General features: G+C 64.3%; 4 protein-coding genes across 4 annotated transcripts; all 4 read left to right on the plus strand.

Annotated features, from left to right (window-relative positions):
- The first annotated feature begins 1,684 nt into the window (after positions 1–1,684).
- LOC310921020 (tubulin alpha-1A chain) lies at positions 1,685–5,820 on the plus strand. The gene is made up of 4 exons (XM_083881098.1): positions 1,685–1,768; positions 3,587–3,809; positions 3,902–4,050; positions 4,664–5,820. Exons 1-4 carry the CDS (start codon positions 1,766–1,768, stop codon positions 5,642–5,644), a joined length of 1,356 nt encoding a protein of 451 aa, XP_083737224.1. The 5' UTR covers positions 1,685–1,765; the 3' UTR covers positions 5,645–5,820.
- Positions 5,821–9,032: 3,212 nt separating this feature from the next.
- TUBA1B (tubulin alpha 1b) lies at positions 9,033–13,249 on the plus strand. The gene is made up of 4 exons (XM_083881120.1): positions 9,033–9,147; positions 10,839–11,061; positions 11,154–11,302; positions 12,082–13,249. Exons 1-4 carry the CDS (start codon positions 9,145–9,147, stop codon positions 13,060–13,062), a joined length of 1,356 nt encoding a protein of 451 aa, XP_083737246.1. The 5' UTR covers positions 9,033–9,144; the 3' UTR covers positions 13,063–13,249.
- A 430-nt stretch (positions 13,250–13,679) lies between these two features.
- Positions 13,680–19,611, plus strand: LMBR1L (limb development membrane protein 1 like). Its single transcript, XM_083881037.1, has 17 exons — positions 13,680–14,056; positions 15,614–15,698; positions 15,988–16,024; positions 16,176–16,315; positions 16,412–16,515; positions 16,586–16,712; positions 16,824–16,892; positions 17,048–17,112; positions 17,251–17,326; positions 17,438–17,521; positions 17,705–17,781; positions 17,864–17,941; positions 18,035–18,108; positions 18,213–18,303; positions 18,529–18,595; positions 18,686–18,847; positions 18,936–19,611. Exons 1-17 carry the CDS (start codon positions 13,985–13,987, stop codon positions 18,992–18,994), a joined length of 1,467 nt encoding a protein of 488 aa, XP_083737163.1. The 5' UTR covers positions 13,680–13,984; the 3' UTR covers positions 18,995–19,611.
- Positions 19,612–21,374: 1,763 nt separating this feature from the next.
- DHH (desert hedgehog signaling molecule) lies at positions 21,375–25,309 on the plus strand (the record flags this gene model as incomplete). Its single annotated transcript, XM_083881138.1, has 3 exons — positions 21,375–21,686; positions 23,032–23,293; positions 23,863–25,309. 3 exons carry the CDS (start codon positions 21,375–21,377, stop codon positions 24,528–24,530), a joined length of 1,242 nt encoding a protein of 413 aa, XP_083737264.1. The 3' UTR covers positions 24,531–25,309.
- Between the last annotated feature and the right edge of the window lie 1,272 nt (positions 25,310–26,581).

Here is a 26,581-nt window from a genome sequence, read left to right on the forward strand (position 1 = left end):
CCCACAGCTCAGGGCAATAGGATGGGTGTGGATCCTCCTTAGCTTGGAGAGTGGTCCCCGAGTCAGTCAGGGGGCTGCTGTGAGCCCACAAAGCCCCTGGGTTTGGGGACACAATGGGGACACCCTAACGGGCTCCACACTGGTGTTGAGCACTTGGGACTGTAGGGAAACAAAGGCAGGAGGGATTTCCCATACAGGGATGGACCTACAGCAGGGTCAGGGCTGTGGGCTGAGCTGCTTTGGGGTCAGGGTGCCCCAAAACACCCATTTGCCATGGAGCCCAGCCTGTAGGGAGGCAAATCTGGTTTTTCTCTACTTAGCAAAGCCAGGGCCACCTGGTCCTTTGTTCTGGTGGGCGATGCCCAAATCCCACCCTCTCTTTGTCTGCAGCTCTGCAGCCCCAGCAGCACCCCAAAAACGGGACACCAGCAGGGGCATGGGGCTGGCAGTGGGGACACAGGGCTGGCAGTGGGGGCATGGGGATAGTGGTGGGGACGTGAGTTTGGCAGCAGGGACGTGGGAACCTTGGATCTGCCCAGAAATCTGCATAACGTGGGAAACACCAGAGAAATAAAGGGGTTTCTCAGCAGGGAGGATGTGCTGGCAGCTCCACCTGCAGCAGCTGGGGCCGTGCATGTGCTGTGGGGTCACTCCTCTGCAGGGACTGAGCCCCCCCAGCACCTCCCGGCCTGGGGAACCCAACCCCCAAACCTGTGGGCTTTGCAAGAACAAACAGGAGGGGGAACCCCCCCAGGAGTGGGAAATCCTGGGGCTGTGAGGCTGGTGGCTCAGGGGGGGCTGTGCAGGGGCTGCAGCAGATGGAGGGGTGGCCAGGGGACGCGTGTCCCGGTGTCCCAGCTGTGTCCCCACCACCAGCTGCCACACAGCAGCTGCTGCTCGGTCCGAGCCCCCAGCCCAAAACTGCCCTGGGGGCTTTTGTCCCCCTGTGTCCTCCCACTGTCCCTCCTGCCCGTCCTCAGCTGCCCGGGGGATGAGTCTTTGTCCCCACGCCTGGGCCCCGCAGCGCCGGTTCCCACCGCCCGAGCAGACAAAGAGGCACTGGGAGGGCCGGGCACGGCCGGGAAAGGGCCGGGACAGGCACAGGGCCATGGCAGGGACGTGCCTGAGAACCAGGGCACTGTGGCACGGCCAGGGATTGGGACAGTGTCCCTGGGGATGGGGACCAGGGCGTGGCTGGCCGGGAATAGGGATCGGAGTGTGACAAGGGATGGGAACAAGGGGATGGCTGGGGACAGGGACCAGGGCAGTGGCCAGACAAGGGGGAGGGCCGCATCACCGGGGCCGGGGACAGGGCGTGGTCCTGTCCCGAGTAACGGGAGCCCCGGGACCGAGAGACTCATCCCGGGCAGCGGGAGAACGGGATGGGGAAAAGCGGCAGGACTTGGGGGAAGGGGAATGGGGACCGTGGGATGGGGACCCGAGAGTGACCGCTGGCTCGGCCAAGAGCGGGGAGCGGGGCGTGGCGGGGACGGTGCCAAGGACACAGCCGGGGCCCCTCCGGCGGCGGGGCCGGGCCGTGGCCGCCGCAGCCCCCGGGCCCCCCCGTCCCGCACCGCCCGGCCTTTGTCTGCGGCTGCGGGGGGGCATTACCTCATTGCGGGCGCCCAATGGCCTCGGCCGCCGCCCCCCCGGCCCCGCCCCGCCGCCGCTATAAAGGCGAGCCCCGAGCCCCGCACTCCGCCGCGCCTCTTACATCGACCGCCTCAGCGTCGGGCTGTGAGACCGCCCCGGACCGACCGCCGCCATGGTGAGGGGGTGCGGGGGGTCGGGACCTGCCTTGTCCCTATTCCCACAGTCCCTATTCCCGCAATCCCCATTCCTGTGGTCCCCTTGTCCCCCGTGGTCCCCTTGTCCCCCGGTCCCGCCGGCCCCATCCCTCCCACCCCCGGACCCCAATCCTCACCGTCCCATCGTAGTCTTCGCTTTTCATCCCCCCCCCGGGTCCCGTTTTGCTGTTGTCTCTGCTCCCCAACCCCCCTGATCTCCATTCCCAAGGGTTTGTCGTCCCCTCCCCTCCCGGGATGAGCCCTGGGCGCCGGGGCTCCTCCCGCACCGGGCGTGGCTCCCGTTACACCGAGTAAAATGCGTCTCCCGGGACCCAGCCCCGAGCGTATCTCCTGTTAAATGGGCCTGGGAGGGTCTTTTTGCCTCCCCCGAGCCCGCAGCGGGCGTGGCTGCCGTTAAACCGAGCAGGATGGGACCCCCGGGACTCAGCACTGGGACCCCCAGACTCAGCATTGAGCCTCCATTGGGTGTGGCTCCCGTTAAACCGGGCAGGATGAGACCCCGGGACTCAGCACTGGGACCCCCAGACTCAGCACTGAGCCTCCATTGGGTGTGGCTCCCGTTAAACCGGGCAGGATGAGACCCCGGGACTCAGCACTGGGACCCCCGGGACTCAGCACTGAGCCTCCATTGGGCGTGGCTCCCGTTAAACCGGGCAGGATGGATCCCTGGCGCTGATCCACGGTACCGCACCGGGCGTGGTTCCAATTAACCCGGGCAGGATGGGACCCCCGGGAGCGAGCCCCGAGCCTGCACCGGGCGTGGCTCCCATTAAATCGGGCAGGATGGGTCCCCGGAGCTAAAACCCGAACTGGGCGTGGCACCGGTGGAAAGGGGCAGGATGGGGCACCCCATCTTACGGTACCGAGCCGCCGCCCGTCCCTGGGCGTGGCTCCCGTTAAACCGGGCAGGACAGACCCCCTTTCTCCCCTCCCGGCCCCGGTGCTGAGCCCTCAGCCTGCGCTGGGCGTGGCCCCGGTTTAACAAGGCAGAAAGTGTGTCCAGTGTGGGGTGGGCAGGGCAGAAAGGGACCCCCAGTGCTGAGCACCCCATCCCGAAGCTCGGCAGGATGGGACCCCCCCCAGTCAGCACAGGGCGTGGCATTGTCTCGGCTGGGACTGGGATGGGCAGGAGGAGTCCCCGGTGCTGAGCCGCGCTGGGGCTTTGCTGGGTCTCAGCAGGGCAGGGTGGGGCAGGATGGGCACCCCAGGGCTCCCTGTCTCACCATGGGCTCAGTCACCCCGGGCAGGATGAGCCACAAGTGCTGAGCTGCTGAGCAGAGTGCCAGGGGTGATGGGGACAAGACAGGATGGGACCCCCTGCTCTGGGAGCCCCTCCAGAGCAATGGGTGTGTCCGGGCAGGATCCGGCCCCATCCAGCCTTTGTGAGGGGCCCTTCCCAGCTCAGTGACAGCCCAGACATTGTCGGGGAAGGGGGACAAAAGGAGGTCCCTCCACACCTCCCTCCTGAGCTCCGGGGTGTCTCCAGCTGGAGTTTGGGATGATGCTGGGCCAGCCCTGAGTGATCCAGGGCACAACTGGGGTTTGGGGGTCTGAGCCTGTGCCCACCGTGTTATCGCTCTGTCCCTCAATGGGGAGGGTCTCACGTCCTGATGGGGAGGGACAGGATGGGACCCCCAGAACTGAGCACTCCCTGCAATGGGTCTGGGCAGGATCTGACCCCGTCCAGCCTTGGGTAGGGGCCCTTCCCAGCCCGGTGGGTGCTGGGGTGGGACAGAGAGGTGCCAACCAGGGTGAGCCGGTGCCGTGTGCCCCCGCAGCGCGAGTGCATCTCCATCCACGTGGGCCAAGCGGGCGTGCAGATCGGCAATGCGTGCTGGGAGCTGTACTGCCTGGAGCACGGCATCCAGCCCGACGGGCAGATGCCCAGCGACAAGACCATCGGCGGGGGGGACGACTCCTTCAACACCTTCTTCAGCGAGACGGGCGCCGGCAAGCACGTGCCCCGGGCCGTGTTCGTGGACCTGGAGCCCACGGTGATCGGTGAGCGGCGGGCAGGGGGCGGCCGGCAGGATGGGGCGGGGGGAGCGCGGGCTGGCGGCGGGCGCTAACGGGGCCCGGGGCTGTCCCCGCAGACGAGGTGCGCACCGGGACGTACCGGCAGCTCTTCCACCCCGAGCAGCTGATCACGGGCAAGGAGGATGCGGCCAACAACTACGCCCGCGGGCACTACACCATCGGGAAGGAGATCATCGACCTGGTCCTTGACCGCATCCGCAAGCTGGTAGGGGCACGGGGGATGCAGGTGGCGGGCGAGGACAAAGCCTCCATTCTGTCTGGCTCTCCCATCCAGACTCGCTGGGTTGGCTTTAGATTTAATTTATTAATTAATGTTAATCCTGTTGTGCAGTGGCTGCCATTGGCCGGCAGCGGGACGAGGCGCAGCTGGAGCTGGAGCCGCTCCACAGCGCCGCAGCCCCCAGGCGCCGCCGGTGCTGAGCTCGGCAATTCCCTCTTTGTTCCCACTTGGCTCCTGACGTGGCCCAGTCCAGCTGCGTGCGCTGGGGACGGGCAGCCTCGAGCCGGTTCCTCCCAGAGTCATGTGGCTGTTACAGTCCCTGGCAGTCAAACTTGTCCCCGCTCTGCTGCCGGTGGTAATTCTGCACTTCGAGGTGCCCCTGACCACAGTCTCACCCCAAAGGCCCAGGGGCTTCCCTGGGTGATTCACCATGAGTCAGTGGGAAAAAAATGGAGTCCATGCCACCCTGTCCCCCATTCTGCTGACTCTAGCTCTGCTGCTGGAAAGCCCCCAACTGTCTTTGTGAGGCCACAGAGAGGAAGGAGTAACTTCTGCTGCCTGGAGTAAACATGCCTCCCCACCTTGTCTCTCCCTGCAGGCTGACCAGTGCACAGGGCTGCAGGGCTTCCTGGTGTTCCACAGCTTTGGCGGTGGCACCGGCTCTGGCTTCACCTCCCTGCTCATGGAGCGCCTCTCTGTCGACTACGGCAAGAAGTCCAAGCTGGAGTTCTCCATCTACCCGGCCCCGCAGGTGTCCACAGCCGTGGTGGAGCCCTACAACTCCATCCTCACCACCCACACCACCCTGGAGCACTCCGACTGTGCCTTCATGGTGGACAACGAGGCCATCTACGACATCTGTCGCCGCAACCTGGACATCGAGCGTCCCACCTACACCAACCTGAACAGGTTGATAGGCCAGATTGTGTCGTCCATCACAGCCTCTCTGCGCTTTGATGGAGCCCTGAACGTCGACCTGACAGAATTCCAGACCAACCTGGTGCCGTACCCCCGCATCCACTTCCCGCTGGCCACCTACGCCCCGGTCATCTCTGCTGAGAAGGCTTATCACGAGCAGCTCTCGGTGGCCGAGATCACCAACGCCTGCTTCGAGCCGGCCAACCAGATGGTCAAGTGTGACCCTCGTCACGGCAAGTACATGGCGTGCTGCCTGCTGTACCGCGGGGACGTGGTGCCCAAGGATGTCAACGCCGCCATCGCCACCATCAAGACCAAGCGCACCATCCAGTTTGTGGACTGGTGCCCCACTGGTTTCAAGGTGGGCATCAACTACCAGCCTCCCACGGTGGTGCCCGGGGGCGACCTGGCCAAGGTGCAGCGCGCCGTGTGCATGCTGAGCAACACCACGGCCATCGCCGAGGCCTGGGCCCGCCTGGACCACAAGTTTGACCTGATGTACGCCAAGAGGGCGTTTGTGCACTGGTACGTGGGGGAGGGCATGGAGGAGGGGGAGTTCTCGGAGGCCCGTGAGGATATGGCTGCCCTGGAGAAGGATTACGAGGAGGTGGGGGTGGATTCTGTGGAAGGAGAGGGAGAGGAGGAAGGGGAGGAATACTAAACTCACAAGGGTGCTGCTGGAACAGGGAACATAATCTAGTTGAAGACCCTGCGGGGTCTGTAGCAGTGTGTGCGCCGCGGTCTGTCCTGTCAATGGTCTGTGCTTCAATGGAAAAGTCTGTGACGGACTCACCCGTCCTCTCCTGTGGGTCTGAATAAAAAGCATTCCCTGTCTTACCCTGGCTCTGGTGTCTTCACTCCCTGTGGCGATGTCCCTGCCTGGCTTTGACACTGTCCCCACCAGCACATGACACGGCCCTGCAGTCCCTGCCTGTGCCCAGGCTCTCCACCCTGTCCCTGAGCGTGTGCCGGGGTTGTGGTGAGCTCAGCACCTCACAGACCCTCCCAAACCCATGCTTGTTCCTCATCCTGCTGGGTTTGGTGTTCTGCCCCCACTCCAAGGGCTGGGGAAGTGGAGAGAGTTGGGTTTTCATAGTACCAGGAGTCAAATGAGCCTCACATGAGCACACTGGGGGGCCTTAACTCCTCTGGGTGGGTTGGAGATCCCTGAAGCCCCTCTGTTTGGCAGAAGTCTTTGGTATCTCTGCTACTTCCTCTTCCCGGGCAGGGGAGGGGGTGCATTGGCCTGGGGTGGGGAGGTGATGCTCTGTTCCCACAGGTGGGAGTGCTGGGGATGAGAGGGTTCCCTTCATCCAGTTCGGTGTCTGGGGATACACGAGGTTCCCCCAACATCAACCACAATGTGGTTCCTCTGACTCTTTCAGGGATGAGGAGCTGGCCCCATTGGTCCCAGACACTGGAAGGGAGGAGGAAATGTAAAAGCAGCCCCCTTGAATGAGGGGGAGCCTTTTTACCCTCCCTTTCCTCTCCCCTACCCTGTCCCCCACGGCTCCACAGGGATAAATAATGAAGGAGAAGTTGAACACAGAGTGAAACTCGAGCAGGTGCTGCAGCTGGGGGAGGACCCCTGGGACCCTCATTTGTGTGGTGCACCCCTCCCTCTTCTGCACAAGGCCAGGCCTTGATAAGCAGCACCCAGGCCGAGCTCCTCGAGTTTATCAGCAACAATTTCAGCTCCCAGGAACTTGTGTTGTCAAACCAACTCCTTAATTTTACAGAACAACCTTGGGATTTTTTTTTTTTTTTCTGAAGAACAACCCGAGTGCAACAACATGTTTGTTATCAAACTTTCAAATTGTAACTGGGATAGAAAATTAGGATGACAAAAAAAAAAAAAGCCAACACTCACAGTGTTATAACCAGCAGGTCCTGAGTGAGACCACTGAGTTCAACTGGATCACAGCAAGGCAGGAAACTCTCAGGGATGGTGAACTCACAAATTTGGGATTCTCAGAGGATGAACAACAGAGCTTGGGCTGAACCCCCAGAACTTGGGGCTCAAACCTTGGCCTGTGAGAAAACACAAAGGCACCGGTGTCAATATTGAACTCAAGGTGGATTTTTTACAGGTATTTACATGTACACGTGCCCTTTAGGTATGTGCGTGTGCGAGGGTGAATATTCTATAGGGAATATGTTAGGAATGTTGCTCTCAGATTCTTAAGCATTTTAGATTCATAAATAAAATAGTAAGTGTGTTACTGTTGTACCTATAGTGAATTCTATATGAATTTGTTAGTAAATTATTTAAATTAAGATCTGGATTAAGTGCTCTTTAGGCTTAAACTGCTGGTCAAACTCAGGGTTTAGTTTAACAATAGGGCAGGGAGTCCACTCTGCCCCTCCTGACTCAGAGGGAGGATCTCACTTATTGTTACATTTCATCCTAATCATTCTTTTCCCATCCCCAGCCTCCCCTTAGGTAATTTTTCGCCCAATTCCAGTTTTACACTGACCGATTTTAAATTTCAGCCCCATTTTCCTCTGTCGGGTTTCACCACCGACTCATAGAGGGGAAGTGAATTTTGTCTCACTTTCACTGTAACATTAAACCAGCTTTTGCCGGCTTTGAGCCACCCAAAAAAACCACTGTCCTAACACCATTCCAGGGGTGAAAAAACACCATTCCAGGGGTGAAACACCATTCCAGGGGTGACGTGATGTGCAGGGAATCCAGGAGGGGGGGGAGTGTAACAATCCCCCCTTTTTCCTGAACGCCCATTCCATAAACACCAATTAACACCACCATCAGTTATTACCACGCTGTCAGAACCGATTTGACCCCCCAAGCCCCACCCAGGACCCCCACTCTGTGAGCAGGGGGGGAGCCTGCAGCGGGCAGGTTAAAGAGGAAGGAGAAGAGCTTTTCTTTCCCGGTGGGAACAGCAGGACAGCAGCGGCCATGCGGCTGCCAGGCATTAATGGCGGGGAGCCACGTCACCGCTGCAGTGCAATGCAGCAGCTGCGGATCCAGCCCCGCCAAACCCGCCCGGGCTCGGCTTTTTCCCGGTGACCCCGCACTGGGGTGGATTCGGTGGGTTTTCCCCCCCAGGGAGCAGCGTGTGTTGCCGAAAGGGCCGCTGGGTTTTCCGCAAAGCTCTTGGCAAAACAGGAAGGCGGATTATTGGGTGCAAATAGCTCGGCGGATTAGGTGGGGGCTGGGGATGGCTCACATCCCCCTCCTCCTGTGGCTCCACGCGGTGCTCTCAGAGCAGGGCAGGGGGCTGCTCTGCGATGGGGGGCACAGCGGGACCCCCAGCGCGTTCCCCTGTTTTTATGGCACTCACAGTGATCCCCCCTCGCTGCGGATACGGCTGAAACAAACCCCACCCTGAAAAGCGGGAGCTGCTCCACCCAGTGTGCGACCCCCGCAGGGAGACCCCAGACCCCCCCCCCATCGCAGTGGGATCCGGGGGGGCTGGGAGGGGCCGGGGGGTGCAGATGGACATGGAGGGTGCTGGAGGGGTGGGGAAGGGGCTGCAGATGGTCTGGGAGGGACCCCCGGGGTGCAGATAAACCGGGAAGGGGGGCAGTGGGGGGCTGAGCGGTGCAGATGGGCCGGGGGGAGGTGGGGGGGGGGGGGGGGGGTCCGTCCGGAGAAGCCGATTAACAACCCGGGGACGGCGGAGGGCGACACCGGGCGCGGCAGCACGTGCCGCTTGCCCCCCCCCCCCCCCCATGTCGCAGTTTTCCTCCGCAGCGGAGCCGCACCGGGCGGGAGGGGCGGCGGAGGCGGGCGGGCGGGAACGGCTGTGGCCCCCCATCCTACGCCATAAACCTGTTCCCGGGGGGGCACAGGAGCACAGCAAGGTCAGACCCCCCCGTACCCCTCACTCCCCGTACTGGGGGCCCTTTGCAAGCCCGGGGGGAGGGGGCTGCACCCCGCCTCGGGAGGGTCCCCGTCTACCCCCCCCCTCAAGCCCCGCAGCACGGAGGGAGGAGGAGGCGGAGCACGCCACGCGTCTCCACCAATCAGCAGTGCGATCGCGCTGATGGACTAACACTGCGGCCAATAGAAGCGCGGGGCGGGGGCGCTCGGCCCGCCCCCCGGGCCGGTATATAGGGGGACGCCCGGGGGCGGCGGTAGTTGGTACTTGCGTCGATTCCTTGCTTGTCGGGACGAGTAACCAAGCCGCAGCCATGGTGAGGGGAGGGGGCTGGAGAAATGGGGAAGGGACGGGCCCAGGGCATGGCCGGGGAAAGGAGGAGAAGGGCCGGATCTGGAGGGTGCGGGGGGCTGGGGGAGGATGGGCGCTTAGGAGGGGAGGGGGAAGAGACTTGGGAAGGCGGGAGATAAAGCGGAGGGATTTAAGGGTGGGGGGTCCAGGCGGGAAAGTTGGGAGGGAATGGGGGGTACGGTGAGAACTGTGGGTGGGCAGAGCCGGGGCTGGGGGTGCTGGGCAGAGATAAGAGGGTGAAGCCCTTGATAAAAGGAGCACCCCTGGAAGGGCTCCCGGAACTCGGGGGGTGGTCGCACGTGGTCTCCGGTACCCCACCGGGGGGGGGGCGGGGTCAGCCCGACCGTTACCGTTCCCGCGCGCGGGAAGGCGCGCGCCGGGGGCTCAGCCCCGCCCCTCGCCGGGGGCTCGGCCCCGCCCCTCCCGCATTCTCACCCTTCCCCCCCAAATCAAACCCCGAGCCACCCCCCAATTCACCCACGGACCCCCCAACCTCACCCCTCCCTGCAGCATGAGATTCCCTATTTTTTATATATATTTTTTATATTTATATTTTATGATATGGGGTCGGTCGCGCTCCGTGGTTCCTGCGGAGCCTCCCGCGGGCCGCCCTCCCCCAGATCTCCCCCAAACCCCGTTCTCCCCCCGGCCCGGGGGACAGGAACGCGCGGAGCAGGTGGCCCGGGCAGGGCAGGGAGCGGCCGGGAATGTGCGCGACCCCCCGGGGCTGACGCCATCGGCCCGTCCCCGCGGTTTCGGGTCAGCTGCTGCAGTCTCGGCCCTGCTGCTGCTGCTGCGCTGAGCTTCCTCTTCCTCCTCCTCCTCCTCCCCCCGACCTCGCCCTGCCCAGGCTGCCCGGCTGGAAAATGTCCTCCCCGGGCGCCATTTGGGAGCAGATGGTGGCAGCTGCGGGGTGGTGAGACCCCCAGGGCGCTGCCCACAGGTGGCTGCAGTCTGTTCCCAAACACGGATGTCACTCCACACCTCCCTGCTCGGGTCCCGGGTGGCCCTAGTGAAGCTCAGGCACTAGTTGGGGTGGCACAAGGGCACAATTGGGGTTTGGGGTGCTGAGCTTGAATCCCCTGTGAGATCTCTTCATTCCCCCCCCAAAGAGAAGAGCTGCAGCTCCCGGGAGGGGCAGGATGGGATCCTGGGAGCTGAGCACGCCCTGCAATGAGGAAAAGATGTTTCCTGGAATAGGGGTGTCCTTGAACTGAGAAAGGAGGGTATTTACCAGCCCCCTGCAGAGGGGGGTTAAGTGTCCCTGTCTATAGGGGAGCCATGGATGAAGGAGACTGGGAATAGTCACAACCAGGAATTCTGCTGGGGAACCCCATTCCTGGCTCTGTGGGGTGTTTAGGGTGAAGGACATCAACTGGTGCAGACTCAGCTCCTGGGGAAGGGAAGCAGGATGGGAACACCAAAGCTGAGCACAGCGGGTGCACCCCCAGACCCAGCACAATGGGCAGGATCTGACCCCATCCAGCCTTGGGGAGGGACAGGATGGGACCCCCAGAACTGAGCACTCCCTGCAATGGGTCTGGGCAGGATCTGACCCCATCCAGCCCTGGGTAGGGGACCTTCCCAGCCCGGTGGGTGCTGGGGTGGGACAGAGAGGTGCCAACCAGGGTGAGCCGGTGCCGTGTGCCCCCGCAGCGTGAGTGCATCTCCATCCACGTGGGCCAAGCGGGCGTGCAGATCGGCAATGCGTGCTGGGAGCTGTACTGCCTGGAGCACGGCATCCAGCCCGACGGGCAGATGCCCAGCGACAAGACCATCGGCGGGGGGGACGACTCCTTCAACACCTTCTTCAGCGAGACGGGCGCCGGCAAGCACGTGCCCCGGGCCGTGTTCGTGGACCTGGAGCCCACGGTGATCGGTGAGCGGCGGGCGGGGGGCGGCCGGCGGGATGGGGCGGGGGGAGCGCGGGCTGGCGGCGGGCGCTAACGGGGCCCGGGGCTGTCCCCGCAGACGAGGTGCGCACCGGGACGTACCGGCAGCTCTTCCACCCCGAGCAGCTGATCACGGGCAAGGAGGATGCGGCCAACAACTACGCCCGCGGGCACTACACCATCGGGAAGGAGATCATCGACCTGGTCCTTGACCGCATCCGCAAGCTGGTGAGTGTCCTGTGGGGTCTCGTGGGGTGGGTCCATCCCTGCGGGGGATGTGGGGACAAAGGGAAGGTCCAGGTGTCCCTGGGCAGGTCCTTCTCAGCCCATCAGCACTTTAGGGCAGAGGGTGGGGATGACCTCCTGCCATCCTGGTGGGACCTGCATGACCCCTGTTGTGCCTTCAGGATTTGAGTCATGTGTCAGCCTCTAGCACATCCTGGCTCTCCATGGGGTCTGGATCCTCTAAGTGATCAGGATCAGCCCCTTCCCCTCCCCATGACCTGAATCCCTTTATTCAAGGCTCTGCAACCCCACCAGGCCAGGGTGTGCACCCTGAGCATGGCATGTTCCCAAAGAGTGTGATGGGGCTTGTAGGATTCTGTGTCATTTCTGTCCCTGGGAAAACCTTATTTCACCCCATTTTTAAGGTCATGTGAGGTTTCTCCTTGATCTGGACTCTGATCCTGCTTGACCAACTGCTTATGAGCAGCTGTGCCAAGTATTTAACTCTTGCTGTGGCAGCTCTAGTTGATTCCCTCTTCCCTCGAGCAGATTGTGAGGGTCACAGGAGGAAGCAGCTAAAGAGAGGGAGCAGGAAGGGGTCCCTTTTCCTGAGAGCAGGTCATGCTGTATCACAGGGGGCTGTGTCTGGAAGTGCAGCTGGCAGAGATGTCCCAAAGTGTGAGATCCTTGGGGGAAAGATGTGTCCTCCTGGGCAAGTCAGTAGCAGCTGAAGCTCAGAATTACTGACAGTTTGGTCTTGTTTTCCTCTTCCCACCTTGCAGGCTGACCAGTGCACAGGGCTGCAGGGCTTCCTGGTGTTCCACAGCTTTGGCGGTGGCACCGGCTCTGGCTTCACCTCCCTGCTCATGGAGCGCCTCTCTGTCGACTACGGCAAGAAGTCCAAGCTGGAGTTCTCCATCTACCCGGCCCCGCAGGTGTCCACAGCCGTGGTGGAGCCCTACAACTCCATCCTCACCACCCACACCACCCTGGAGCACTCCGACTGTGCCTTCATGGTGGACAACGAGGCCATCTACGACATCTGTCGCCGCAACCTGGACATCGAGCGTCCCACCTACACCAACCTCAACCGCCTCATCAGCCAGATCGTGTCGTCCATCACGGCCTCCCTGCGCTTTGACGGAGCCCTGAACGTCGACCTGACAGAATTCCAGACCAACCTGGTGCCGTACCCCCGCATCCACTTCCCGCTGGCCACCTACGCCCCGGTCATCTCTGCTGAGAAGGCTTATCACGAGCAGCTCTCGGTGGCTGAAATCACCAACGCCTGCTTCGAGCCGGCCAACCAGATGGTCAAGTGTGACCCTCGTCACGGCAAGTACATGGCGTGCTGCCTGCTGTACCGCGGGGACGTGGTGCCCAAGGATGTCAACGCCGCCATCGCCACCATCAAGACCAAGCGCTCCATCCAGTTTGTGGACTGGTGCCCCACGGGTTTCAAGGTGGGCATCAACTACCAGCCTCCCACGGTGGTGCCCGGGGGCGACCTGGCCAAGGTGCAGCGCGCCGTGTGCATGCTGAGCAACACCACGGCCATCGCCGAGGCCTGGGCCCGCCTGGACCACAAGTTTGACCTGATGTACGCCAAGAGGGCGTTTGTGCACTGGTACGTGGGGGAGGGCATGGAGGAGGGGGAGTTCTCGGAGGCCCGTGAGGATATGGCTGCCCTGGAGAAGGATTATGAGGAAGTGGGGGTGGATTCTGTGGAAGGGGAAGGAGAAGAGGAAGGGGAGGAATACTAAATGCTGGGTTCCTTCTGTCACTGTCGCATGTCCGTGAAATGTCTGCTTCAAACACTTGAGCTTCCTTGTGCACTGCGTGGGGTTTGGCCCCTTGGGGCTGACCAGGGCTGTGCTGCCCTCTCGGATGTGATCATGCAGATTTTCCATGTGTCTGTACCGTGTCTGTGAATAAAAGGCTTTAAGAGAAGCTACACTGTGTCGGATACAAACCCTCTGTGTCAGCGCCTGCTCTCGCCTGGCCCCATCCCATGGGAACAGACTGTCCCTATTGTCTGTGCCCAGTGAGGCAGCTGGCATGGTGCTGCTGCTACCCGAGCTGCCCAGCCCTTCTTGCTCTGCTGGCTGGCGGGAGTAAAACCCCCCACATCCCCGGGTTCCACAGGGTGGGGCCTCACCCTGGCTACTGCTGGGCTGCTTTATGAGCTGTCCATGATCTCCCCCAGGGGGGCCATGCCCTGCCATGTGCCATAGCCCTCGGGAGCCCAGCCCTGCCCCCCGCGGCTCTCCGGGATTAACGCGCCCGGGATTAGCCGTGTCCCAGGATTTGCTCCATCCCTGTTCCTATTTCCGGGGGGGGCTGCGGTGGGGCCGGGGGCCCGTGGGAGCGGCGGGCGGGTTCAGCCTATCAGCGAGCGCCGCGCCGCACTCCGGCCAATGAGCTTCACCTCATTCAAGCCTCGGAGCCAATGGGCGGCCGGGGGCGGGGCCTGCAGGGCCCTTTCAGGCTGCGGGGACGAGACGCGGGGGCGGGGCCAGCGGGAGGGGCGGGGGCAGCGGCGGCGGCGCTGGGCTGGACCGGGCGGGCTCCGAGCGGCGGCTCCCGGCGGTACCGGAGAGCCTGGACCGGGCTGGCGGTACCGGCCTCGCCGTCCTGCCCCTGCCCGCAGCAGCCCCCGCCCGGCCCTGCCATGCTGGCCGCAGAATGGCCCCTGTGGAGCAGGACGCGCTGGCCGTGCGGGAGCAGCTCTTCCACGACCGGGTCCGCGAGTGCATTGTGAGTACCGGGGGCGCGGTGAGGGGAGGGGGAAGGGGGCTGGTGTGGCGGGGAGAGGTGGGAGGGGGGCTGGGAGCTCGCAGTTCTCTATGGGACCGTGGAGATCCCCGGTGGCGGCTCTACGGCCCGGCTGTGGCAGTTCCCCACACCCCGCGCTTATCGGGGCCAGAGCCGCCTGGGCTGCCTGTGCCCGGCTGATAGCGGGGTCCCAGGGCTGGACCCTGCTGAGCCTCTGTCGAGACCCCTCTGGCGGCTCCAGCAGTCCCAGCTGCGGTCCCGGTGTGCTGGGAGGGCTGGGGGTGCTGGGGGTGCTGGGCTGTGGTGATGTCAGAACCAGCCCCATGTCCCCAGGCTCCTTGTCCCCAGGCCAGCACCTCGGTGTGGGCAGGAGGGGACCCTACAGAGCCCCCTAAACTTCGGGTACCACAGAGGGAGCCAGCTGGGTCTGCTCCTCTGCTCCCACCGTGACAGGCTCAGGGATGGGGATGGGGATGAGCTCCATGTCCTGGTCCTGGCATCTCCTTTGGGCCTGTGGGATGCTGCGTGCAGGGCAGCCAAGGGGGCTGTGACCGGCAGTGCCGAGGGTACCTTGCTGCAGCCTCGGTGCCACATTCGGTGCCTACAGGGAGGGCCTGGTGGCCAGAGCCCAGCACCTCTGCGCTGGAGCCCCCCAGACCTCCATCCCAGGGAGCTGCATCTCACCCAGGAGCCCCTGGCTTGGCATGGGCAGCACAAAACTTACTTGGCCCGACTTCACTGAGTACAGATGGTGTTGGGGGTCCCCCCACCAGGCACAGCATTGGTCTATGGGGTACAGCCCATGGCAGGAGGGAACCTGTGGCCTGAGACTCTTCACTGGGAGGGAGCAGGAGCAGAAGGACCTGCTGGGCACTTTCTGGGAGTTCAGAGCTGGCCCATCTCTGAGGGCTCCCTGTCACCCCACTGGCAGATCCTGGGGACCCTCAGCCAGGGCCAGAGCACCCCCCCCCAGTCAGGCAGAAGGGAGGTGCCACAGCTACTCCCCACTGCACCTGTGCCAAGGTGGAGGATCTGAGCGACCTTTCCTCATCCTGACGCGTATCCCGTGGGATGAAAGGTCGGCGTGTTCCCTGCACACCATCCCTGCTCTGGCCTGACCTCGGCGTTCCTGCGGGGGCAGGAGGGACACTGCAGATATCCTTGGCGCCTGATTCAAGGCTGTTCCCGTGGCTCTGCTGGTGCCAGCCAGGGCTGTGGGATTGGGCACTTCAGGGATGTCCCACGGGGTCACAGATTTGCTGTGGCACGGGCTGATTCAGGCATTATTGGGTGGGTGCTGGGTGCTGTGCCAGCTTGTGGGCATCCATGTGTGAACCCTGTGTGCAGCCCCCATTGAACAGATCGGTCTGAGCACGCAAGTGAGGTGTAACTCACTCTTGTAACCAGGGCCAGGAGTGGAAAAACAAATAGGGTGGAGCTGACAAGCCCCAGGGTTGGCATCATCACCATCCTCCTGGGGTAGGAGCTGGGTGCTGCCTTTAGGATATGCCCACACTGCCCACACTCCTCTGCCCACAGATCTGTGCCCTGCTCTTCGCCAGCCTCTACATCCTCTGCCACTTCATCATAACCCACTTTAAGAAGCACACGGATTTCACAGCAGGTAAGAGAGCAGGAGCTGCCAGAGCCAGGCAGCCCTTGACAGCCACATTCAGCCTCCCGAGGATTTTTCCCGTTCCTTCGTTGCTTTTGGCCTCCCCCAGGAGCCCTGGTCCTGCCACAGCCTGGACACCAATTGCTGCCAGCTGCCCTAGGCGGGAGCAAAGCCCAATATCCCTGGGAGGATTTCTGTAGCATTTGGAGTGGAGAGAACTTGGGCAGAGGGCAGGGAGCGATGTTCTGGGCTCTCCCCACCTCCCCAACCCTCTGGTTTGGGATTTTTGTCCCCGTAGTGCACGATGACGAGGATGCTGCTGTCAACAAGATTGCGTAAGTTCCTGCTTGTCCCTTTCCCTGACACTCGGCCTCTTCCTCAGCCAGGACACCATGTCCTGTGGGTGCTGGTGACGCTGGGGGGCAGAGCTGGGCTGTGACACCCAGAGGAACCCTGACCCAGAGGTGCTGCTTGTCCCTCTGGCAGGTTGGAGCTCTGTACCTTCACCCTGGCTGTGGCACTGGGTGCCGTCCTCCTCCTGCCCTTCTCCATCATCAGCAACGAGGTGCTGCTCTCCTTCCCCCAGAACTACTATATCCAGTGGCTGAACGGGTCCCTCATTCATGGTAGGTGCACGGGGTGACCCTGGGGTGTCCCCAAAATCTGTGGGTCAGTTGCCCTGCTGCCTGGTAGCTCACCCCATGCTGTACCCCCTCTTCCAGGCCTCTGGAATTTGGTCTTCCTCTTCTCCAATATGTCCCTGGTCTTCCTCATGCCCTTTGCCTACTTCTTCACCGAGTCAGAGGGGTTTGCAGGATCCAAGAAGGTGGGTGATCCTGCACATGTCCCCCCCCTGTCCCCCCTTCTGTGGCTCTCTGCTAACCCAGCTCCTGCAGGGCATCATGGCCAGGGTGTACGAGACGTCGGTGGTGCTGCTGCTGCTGACGCTGCTGGTGCTGGGCATGGTCTGGGTGGCCTCTGCCATCGTGGGCAACGACGCTGCCAGTCGCCAGTCACTCTATGGTGGGTGCTGCAGGCGTGCACTGGGCTCTCCCTGCTCCAGGGTCAGACCCTGGCACTGAATGGAACAAGGGATCTCTGGTGCCACTGGCCTGATCCCCACTGTCTCCGCAGATCTCTGGGAATATTATCTGCCCTACCTCTACTCCTGCATCTCGCTTTTTGGCGTCCTGCTTCTGCTGTGTAAGTTGTGTCCCCATGAGGCCCTGGTGGTGCTCCATGCAAAGGGGGACTGGAGGGGCCATGGTTCATGGCTGAAGCCTCCAGGATCCTTCTGGGGGTGTGGGGAAGGGCAGGATGGAGGGGCACCTCCTGTTCAGCCTCTCCTCCCACCACAGTGTGCACCCCCTTCGGCCTCTCCATCATGTTCACTGTTACTGGGAAGCTCCTGGTGAAACCCCGGGTAAGGCATCCCCCCCACAGTCCCTCTGCCCCAGCTTTGGGGGTGACTGCCCCCAGGGCTACCTGGTCTCCCACCTTGGGCATGGGGAGCCATTCATGCACCCCAGCAGCCACTCACAGGCTCCTCACCCATCCCCAGCTCCTGGAAGACCTGGATGAGCAGTTGAGCTGCACAAGGTTTGAGGAAGCCGCCGTGTCCCACAGGATCCGCTCTGGTGGGTGCTGCTGGCTGGAAAAGGGGAGCATGGGGTGGATTGGGGGCCCCTCTACCCCACCAGATAGGAGCCCTCATCCCCCCTGACCCCTTTGGGTCTCCCCACTGGCAGGCAAAGCTTCCTGCTGGCTCAATCTGGACATGGAGATGCTGCGGGAACAATTCTTTGCCATCAGGAGCAAGAGGCGGAAACTGGGTGAGGAACCTGGAGGGGGGAAGGCTGGGAGCACTGGGTTCCCTCCAGTTTGGCACTGGGAGCACTGGCAGGAGATGGGGTGGGGGCTGTTACGCCCCATCCCAGCACTTTGGGACCCCCTCAGTCTCCTGCCCTGGGGTGGGAACTGTGCTCCCCTCTCACCTGGGCACATCCTCCCCACAGAGCTGCGGCACCGAGCATCGCCCTGGCAGAGGAACCTGGGCTACCCCCTGGCCATGCTGGGCCTCCTGGCACTGACAGTGAGTGGCCCTGGGCTCCTGGGGGTGTTGGGGCTTGTCCCCATCCTCACCACTGCCCTCACTCACTCCCTGCTCCTCCCAGGGCATCTCTGTGCTCATTGTCTGCTTCCACGTCCTGGAGCTGCTGCTGGATGATGCTGCAATGCCACGGGGCATCCAGGTACCCTGGTGGGAGGATGGGACAGCTCAGGGTTGTGTCCCTCGCTGGTCTGGGGACCATTCCTCCCCAACCTGCTCCCTCCTCTTCCTGCAGGACGCATCCCTGGGCCAGGTTTCCTTCTCCATCTTTGGTTCCTTTGGAGCTGCACTGCAGGTTGTCCTCATTTTGTATCCTTCAGGCGGGCACTTGTGTCCCCAGTGAAGTCCCCTGTGTCCCCAACGCTGTTCCCAGCGCCATCCCATCATGTTTTCATCCTTAACACTCCTTGCAGCTACCTAATGGTCTCCTCTGTTGTGGGCTTCTACAGCTCCCCCCTGTTCACTCGCCTGCTGCCGGAGCGGCAGGACACCCCCCTCACCAAGGTGGGAGCAGCGGGACGGGGCTGGGGGACTCCTGTGGGGTGCAAGACCCTGTTCCCCACAATGTGTCCCTGTGCACTGCTTGTGGTGTCCTCACATGGGAGGACAGTGTCCCACTGCCAGGCAGGACTCCCCAGTGGTCCCCTGGCATTTGGAAAGCCCCTTGCCAGGCTGAGGGTTCCCCTGCAGCAGCACTGCCCCCACCCCAAACCTCCTCCTCCTCCCCAGATCATCGGGAACTGTGTCTCCTTGCTGGTGCTCAGCTCAGCACTGCCTGTCTTCTCCAGGACACTGGGTGAGCCTCCCAGAGGGATCGGGGTGATGCCTGGATGGGGGTGTCCCCCAGACTGGGGTGCCCTGACCAGTGTACCCCACCCTTGTGCAGGGATCACCCGTTTTGACCTCCTGGGGGATTTTGGCCGCTTCAACTGGTTGGGGAATTTCTACATCGTCTTCCTCTACAACATGGGCTTTGCGGGGCTCACCACGCTGTGCCTGGTGAAAAGGGTCTCCTGGGCAGTCCAGGCCGAGCTCATCCGTGCCTTCGGTGAGGACAGGGACATGGGGACACAGGGATGGGTGCTGGGGTGTCCCCTGTGCCCCCAGCCCGGCTCTCACACTCTCCCTGTATCCAGGTCTGCACAAGCTGCCGCTGCCCGTGACGCGCTGCCGGATCCGCAGCAAGCCCTGCTGAGCCTGGGGGACAACAGGGACGTGTCCTCCCCACTGTGGTGGCCCCCAGGGTGGCTGCCAGCCACAGAGCTGGCCCTGGTACCTCAGGGACATCAGAGCCCCTCAGGGAAAGCTGAGACACCTTTGGGGGTTGTCCCCCCTGCTCTGTCTCAGCGCGTTGTTCTACTGAGCCTTGGCCTTGAGCCACACTCCCATCACACGTCCCCAAGGGGTGTGGGGTGACCAGAGGCTGTGCTGGCTGCAGCCCCCCCACCCCCTGTTTAAATACCTCGTGCAGGAATGACCAGGCTCCCCTCAACCTCCCCTGGCTTCTCCCTGGGGTCTGGTTGGGTTTTAAATGTCACCTCACCCAGGGACTGTCCTGACACTATGGGAGAGGGTCCTGTGCTCCCTTGCCCAGAGTCACTCCACACTCCATCCCTGTGTCACTCTGCAGGGGGACACTGGTTGTCTCCACCCACCCTGAGGCCTTTGGGGTCCCTAATAGGGGGCCTGGGGTACAGGGAACAAGCCCCCCACCTCCAGCAGCTTGATGTGATGAGTATGTCGGGTCTCTGTTACCACAGAACTTGTTTGGAGCAATAAATAGCAAATGTTTTTTATATAAAAATACTTGAATCTGGGGGGTTTATTCCTCCCGAGGGCAGGGCCGAGTAGGAGGGGGGCAGGGGCAGGGGGGTCACAGTCCCACCCCTCCTTATGGCCCCTATGGGGCCACAATTAACCCTCTTCCTGGTTGGGGTTAACGAGCTTCTTCCACCGGCGGGGGCAGCTCCCTGCCTGCTGCCCCAGCTGAGGGACCCCGGCGGTGTTGGGGGGCTCGGGGAGGCTTTGTGGTCTGGGCTGAGCTACCCCAAGTGAGGGGCACAGCAGAGGCTTCCCCTCCTGGGATGGAGGGTCGTGCGGCGGAGCGGAAACTGCCCCGGGAACCGGCCCCCCACCCATCCTGCCCCGGCTGGGGCCGAGCCAGGCCGCCCCCCGCTCTCCCCATGGCGGGGGTGGGGGGCCAGGCCCCCCCTCGCTCCCCCCCCGGGCTGGGGCCGAGCAGGAAGCGCAGGAAACCTGGTTTATATTGCAGGAAATGAGGCCATCGGTGCCCGCGATTTCCCCGCGACCTGCTCCCCTCCCAGTCACCCCGGGCTGGCACCGGGGCCGCTTTAGCCGGGACCCCCCCCCAGACCCGCTCCCAACCCTCCACCACCCCGCTGCTGCCTCCTGCCCTCGCCGGGGCACCCCTGAACGCTTCACCGGGAGCTCTGGGTGCTGCTCCGAGGGGCACGGTCCCGGTCCGGGGGTGCCCCGCTGCTGTGCCCATGTCCCTCCTGGAATCCGGTGCCAGTCCCGGAGCCGCCCGGCCCCATCCCCGGCGGTACCTGGACCCCGGTGCCGGTCCGGGGGTGCCTTGGAGGGGCCGGCCGGGGCAGGGCAGCCCCGCGGGGGCGGCCCCGGGGGATGTGGCCGCCGCTGTCGCCGCTGCCGGGGGCCGGTCCGAGGCGGGGCTGCCCAGCGCCGGAGCCGAGCGGGCGCGGTGGGGGCAGCCGGGCCGGGGCGGCCGAGGGCGGCGCACGGTGCCCAGCGGCACCACCCGAGGCAGCCGGTACCGGGGGCTGGGCCAGGAACCGGGACAGGACAGAGGGGACCGGGATAGAGCCAGGGAGCGGGTCCAGGAGCGGGGCCGTGCCAAGGGGACGGAGCAGGTGCAGAAACCGGCGGCTCAGCCTTAGAATAACGAGGGTTCTCGGTGCAAGGGACAGCGGGGGGAGAAGAGGGGCCGGGACTGGGAGAGAGGGGTCCCCGATTCCAGCAGGAGAGATCCCAGGAGCAGAATCACGGCGCTGGGATGGGATAAGGGGGTGTCCGGTACCGGAGCGCAGCGCGGGGACCGTGGAGAGGAGGCGGCACCGGAGTGCGGGGTTTAGACGGGAAGGGGGAGCGAGGCTGGGACGCGGGATCAGATCCCGGTGCCGGTCCCGGGGCAGCCTCAGCAGCCGGTGCCCCGGGGCAGTGCCTGGAGCTGCTGCCGGTGACCAGTGCCGGACCCGGCTCTGCCAGGGCTTTCCCTGACGCTCGGGGTGTCCCGGGGACTCCTCCAGACCGGGGTGCAGCTCCGGGCGAGGGGGTGCTGGTACCGTGGGCGTGCAACCGAGTGGGTGAGGCACCGGGGGGGGGTACGGGGGGGCGGTCAGTCCTCCCGAGCGGCCGCGGGTCCCGCAGCAGCGACCGGACCGTGGGTGTGAGAAGGAAACGGCGCCGACCCGCCCCTGGCACCGCGACCGTCTAAAAGCCCCGGGGCCGCCGCACCGGGACCATGCCCGCCCCGGCCGCCCGAGCCCCCGGCGAGTGAGCGGGAGCGGCGGAGGCGCCGTGGCCCGACGGGCGGGATGCCCCGGTGGAGGCCGCTCGCCCTGGTCCTGCTCGGGCTCGCCGCCTGCCTGCTGGCTGCGCCGGTGCTGGGCTGCGGCCCGGGCCGGGGCCCGGTGGGGCGGCGGCGGCTGGGGCGGCGGCAGCTTTCCCCCCTGCTCTACAAGCAGTTCGTACCCAACGTGCCCGAGCAGACGCTGGGGGCGAGCGGGAAGGCGGAGGGCAAAGTGCTGCGGGGCTCGGAGCGCTTCAGGGACCTGGTGCCCAACTACAACCCCGACATCATCTTCAAGGACGAGGAGAACACGGGGGCGGACCGGCTCATGACCGAGGTGGGGGCTGCGCCCGGCCCGGCCCGGCCTGGCCTCGTTACCGGGGGCGCGGGGGCAGCGGGGGAACGGGCGGGATCACAGCGACCCTCGACAGGGCTCACGGAGCTTTCCCGGCCACCACTGATCCTCTCCAGGGCTCAGTGCTCATCCCGGGGCTCCCGGATCCCCCCGAGCGGCACCGACCCTCCCCGGGAGCCCGAATCCTCCCTGGCTAATCCCTGTCCGGTTCAGGCGGTGCCTCGCTCCCGTCCCCTGCTCCCTCCCACGGCCCTCGGAGCCCCGGGACGAGCAGGTCCCGTCGGGGATTGGCGGGACGGGATGTCACCGGGGCAGGAGGTGGCTCCATTCCCCCAGCGCGGGGGGAGAGCTCTCGGTTACCCCTTTACTCGGGGAAAATCCGGGGCGGCGGAGCCCGGGACGCGCCGCGCGCCCGCCGGGATGCTCACGGTTGCCATGGCGAGGGGCGGCCCCGCGGTCGCCATGGCGACGGGGGATGCTGCGAGTGGTCCAGGCGGCGCCGGCAGCTCCCGCGAGCCGGGACGGCGGAGGCGGCCGGGCCGGGCCGGGCCGGGCCGGGGCGGGGAGACCCGGCGGGGCCGCCCGGGAGCGCGGAGCCGGCCCGGGGTGCGGGTGGCTGAAAGGGCTCTTTGTGGCCGCGGCGGCATTCCCGGGGCCTGAGGTCAGCTCCGGGCTGGAAAGCGCCTATTGTGGCCGGGCCGGGCCGGGCCGGGCCGAGCGCATTCCTGCCCCCCCGCCGCTGCCGGGCCCCCCCCGGCACGGCCGCCCCGGGCCCGCGGCCCGCACTCCGCCCCCGCGGCCCCGCGCTCCCGGGAGCCGCTTTGTGGAACGGGGGATGGGGGGCACCGAGGGACGCTGTGACCTCAGCGGGTGCGGGGGGGAACGGGGGCAGCTCCGACCCCAGCTGATGGGAGAACGACCCCCGGGACGCTCTGCTCTCCCCGTCAGCCAGGACTCGGGGCTGGTTCAGGGTCAGCCCCCAGCTCTGTTTCACAGCCCCCTCACCAGGTTAATCAGTCATGGCCGTGGCCGCGGGGAAGGTGACACCGTCCCGGTGCCCGTCCCGGTCCCTTGCCTGTTCTGCCCGGCTGCCCGTGGAGCAGCTCCACCACGGGACCCGGGGGCACGTTAACGTTCAACCTGCATCCAGGCAGGGGGCAGCTTGGCCGTGACCCTCTCTGCGCCCTGAGAGAGCACCACATCTGCCCCCACAGCAGCCCCTTTGGGCTCTCTCAAAGCCGTTTGCCGGCCTGGTGTGTCTGTCTGCTCCTGTGGGGTGTCCTGTGTGTTGTGGGAGGGTGACAGCGGTGCTGCCGTGTCCCCACAGCGCTGCAAGGAGCGTGTGAACTCGCTGGCCATCGCCGTGATGAACATGTGGCCAGGCGTGAAACTGCGGGTGACCGAGGGCTGGGATGAGGACGGGCACCACCTCCCCGACTCTCTGCACTACGAGGGCCGGGCGCTGGACATCACCACGTCCGACCGCGACCGCCACAAGTACGGCATGCTGGCACGGCTGGCCGTGGAGGCCGGCTTCGACTGGGTCTACTATGAGTCCAAGGCTCACATCCATGTCTCCGTCAAAGCAGGTACCACACAGAAGGGGCTGCCACCAGGGCAAGGGGCTGCCATGCCCATAAACATCCCAGCTCACAGCCTCACAGCCCCTGCTGCTTCCCCTTGGCATCCTGGATCCATGTGGGATTATTGCTCCACTTGGTGTCTGGCCCCCTGATAGGCAAAAACCTCATTTTCCCCTCCAAATTCTGGCCAGATGGAGACAACCTTGTGGTTCAGCTCCCGGTGAGGGGAACAGCCATGCAGCCCCACAGCCCTGCAGCCTCCAGCCCTGCAGGCCCCAGCCCTACAGTTGCTCCAGCCAGCAGTTCCCATCCAGTCCAGAAATGACAATTGACAGAAAGTGAAAATGGCCATAAATGTCACCGTTCCAGCCCAGAACAAAGGGCGTCAGTGCCGGGTGGACAAAGGGGCCCTGCAGCGTTCAGGAGCTGCACGCAGGAACTGGGGGAACTTTGGAAAATACCCGCTTTGTTCCGGGGGTGGTTTGGGGGTCTGGGGCTTGCCGTTTCCCCTCTGGAGGTGGCGGCCTGGTGGAGGTGGCTGGTGGGGACACCGACAACTCTCTCCATCCTCCCAGATAACTCACTGGCCATCCGCACCGGTGGCTGCTTTCCCGGCCACGCCACCGTGACGCTGGAGAGCGGCGAGCGCCGGGGCCTGGCCGAGCTCCGCCAGGGTGACTGGGTGCTGGGCGCCGAGCCGGGCGGGCGCCTGGTGCCCACCGAGGTGCTGCTCTTCCTCGACCGGGACCTGCGCCAACGTGCCTCCTTCGTGGCCATCGAGACGGCCAGCCCAGCACGGCGGCTGCTCCTCACCCCGTCCCACCTGGTGTTTGCGGCCCGTGGGGCAGCCAACGGCTCCGCCGCCTTCCTGCCCATCTTCGCCCGCCGCGTGCGCCCCGGTGACGCCGTGCTGGCCCACGGGGTGGGCGGGCAGGGGCTGCGCCCCACCAGGGTGTTGAGAGTCTCTCGGGAGGATGGCGTGGGGGTCTTTGCTCCGCTCACCTCCCACGGCACTTTGCTGGTCAATGGGGTGTTGGCATCCTGCTACGCCGTCCTGGAGAGTCACCGCTGGGCCCACCGGGCTTTCGCCCCGCTCCGCCTGTTCCACGGGCTGCTCTCGCTGCTGCCGGCCCAGCCCGAGGGGGGCAATGGGACGGTGCCCGAGGTGGGAATGCACTGGTACTCCCGCCTGCTCTACTGGCTGGCCGGGGGCGTGCTGGGCCATGAGACCCTGCAGGTGTAGGGGTCCCTGTTCCCCCCCAGTTACCACATGGCAGGTGATGCCACGCACTGGAAGCAGGGGACTCCAGCCCTGGGCACCCCTCAGAGCCGGGGAGGAGGGATAGGGGCATCCCCTGGTGCTGTGGGAAGGTTGGGGCTCAGCACTGCCCTGGGGCACAGGGTGGTGGGGATGGGATGGAGTGTCACCCCCAGTATTGGGGTGGCCCAGGGACCTGGCTCAGCCCTGTCCTGTGTCCTAGAGTCCCCCACAGCTGGGACCCCACGCCTGGACCCCGACATGTTCTCCCGGTATTTATTGCTTTATTAACCACTGCGCTGGGGCCGGGGTTGGTGCTGTCAAGCCACAGCCAGGCGCCACCAGATCCTGCCCTGGGGCCAAATCCAGCTGGGGGGATGCCAAAAACACCCCAACACTGAGCACTTGGCAGCAGTTCCTGCCCATCCCCCTGCTTTGGGTCTGTCCCTGTGACCCACAGTGTCCTTGTCCCTGCACCCAGGGCGGCTGGATGGGGTGTCTGCCATGGGCACCGGGTGTCTGCCATGGGCACGGGCACCCTGTGCCAGGCCCAACTCTAACCATGCTAACCGCTAACCCACCCTGCTTGAGAGTTTTATTTTTCTATTTATAAATGGTAATATAAATGTCTCCCATGCCTGCCTGCCCCAGCAGTGGGGCTCACCCCATGGGGCAGGTGGCAGCCTGCTTTTAACCACTTCAGTTTAAAAAAAAAACAAAAGAAATACTACTATTTAATTGTTTGGGAAAATAAAAGAAGTCTATGGCCCAACTGGAGCTGTGGCTGGAAGTGGGGGATATGTGAGGCTGGGGAGTCTAGAGGGGCTGGAATTGACCAAACCAGGGGGCTGGGGGTCCCTGGGACTGGGCATCCTGAGGAGCTGGAGCATCCCAGGGTCTGGGGGTCACTGGGGTGGGGGTCAGGCGTCCCACGCAGCTGGAGTATCCAGCTGGGGTATCTTGGAACTGGGTAGGGCATTGCAGGGGGTTGGGGTATCCCTGAGGGTTTGACATCCTGGGGCTCTGGGAGTCCCTGGTGCTGGGAGTAGGGAGCCCAGTCCCCCCTGGCCTTTCTGACGCCTAGATGAGAAAAAAACTGACATTCTCCGAATTTTGGTCAAATGGAGACAACCTCGTGACTCAGCTTCTGGTGAAGGGAATAGCCATGCAGCTCTCAGAGGCTGGGGTATCCCTAAGGGGCTGTGGGTCTCTGGGGCTGGGATTAGGCACTGCAGGAAATTGGGGTATTCCCATGCTGGGGGTCCCTGAGGCTTGAGTCGCGCATCAGAGAGGCTGGGGATCCCTGGGGCAGGGGTCAAGCATCCTGAAATATCCCTGGGGGCTGAGGGTCCTGGGGCCGGGGGAGGCCGCGATGGGGATCTCGGGGAGCAGGAGTGTGTTCCCGGGTCTCTCTCCTCTGACACAGGCTGGGGGGGATGGAGGGGTCAGGACCAGGACACTCCCCCCACCCCCCCCATTCCCGCTCAGACGCGCCACCACCACGTGGCCACGGCCCTTCCCTCCGTTTTCATGAATGGAGAGCCCCTGCGGCCAATGCGCCTGCGCGGCCTCTAAGCCCCGCCCCCTCCGCCCAGCGCAGCCAATGGGAGCGGGCGGGCGGTGTTGTGGTCACGTGCGGCCGCCGGTGTAGTGTCGGCGGCCACGCCCCCCGGCACGGCGGGCGGTTTATTGCGCCGTTTGCTGCGCCCGCCCGCGCCGCCCCGCAAAGTTCCCATCCTCGGTTACCGCGCCCGGGGTCACTGCGGGGGGACTCGGCCTGGGGGTGCCCTGCGCTCCGGAGAGGGGTGCTGCCCTCTGGGGAAGGCGGCCCTGCCCTCCGGGGGTCCCTTGCCCGGTGGGTGCGTGGGAGCGGGGCTGCTCCACTGGGGATTACCGGGGACAGCGAGTGGACCGAAGGGGTTCAGCACGGTGGGTCCCCACCCCGAGCGGGGCTTGGGGTCGTGTTCAGCCTGGGCAGCCTCTCCGGGACCTCCTGTGGACCCTCCGGGGCCGTGTCCCCTGTAGCCCCTCCCGGG

This window comes from Zosterops lateralis, assembly GCF_965231275.1.
Source record: "Zosterops lateralis genome assembly, chromosome: 32".
In the NCBI taxonomy this organism is placed as follows: Eukaryota; Metazoa; Chordata; class Aves; order Passeriformes; family Zosteropidae; genus Zosterops; species Zosterops lateralis.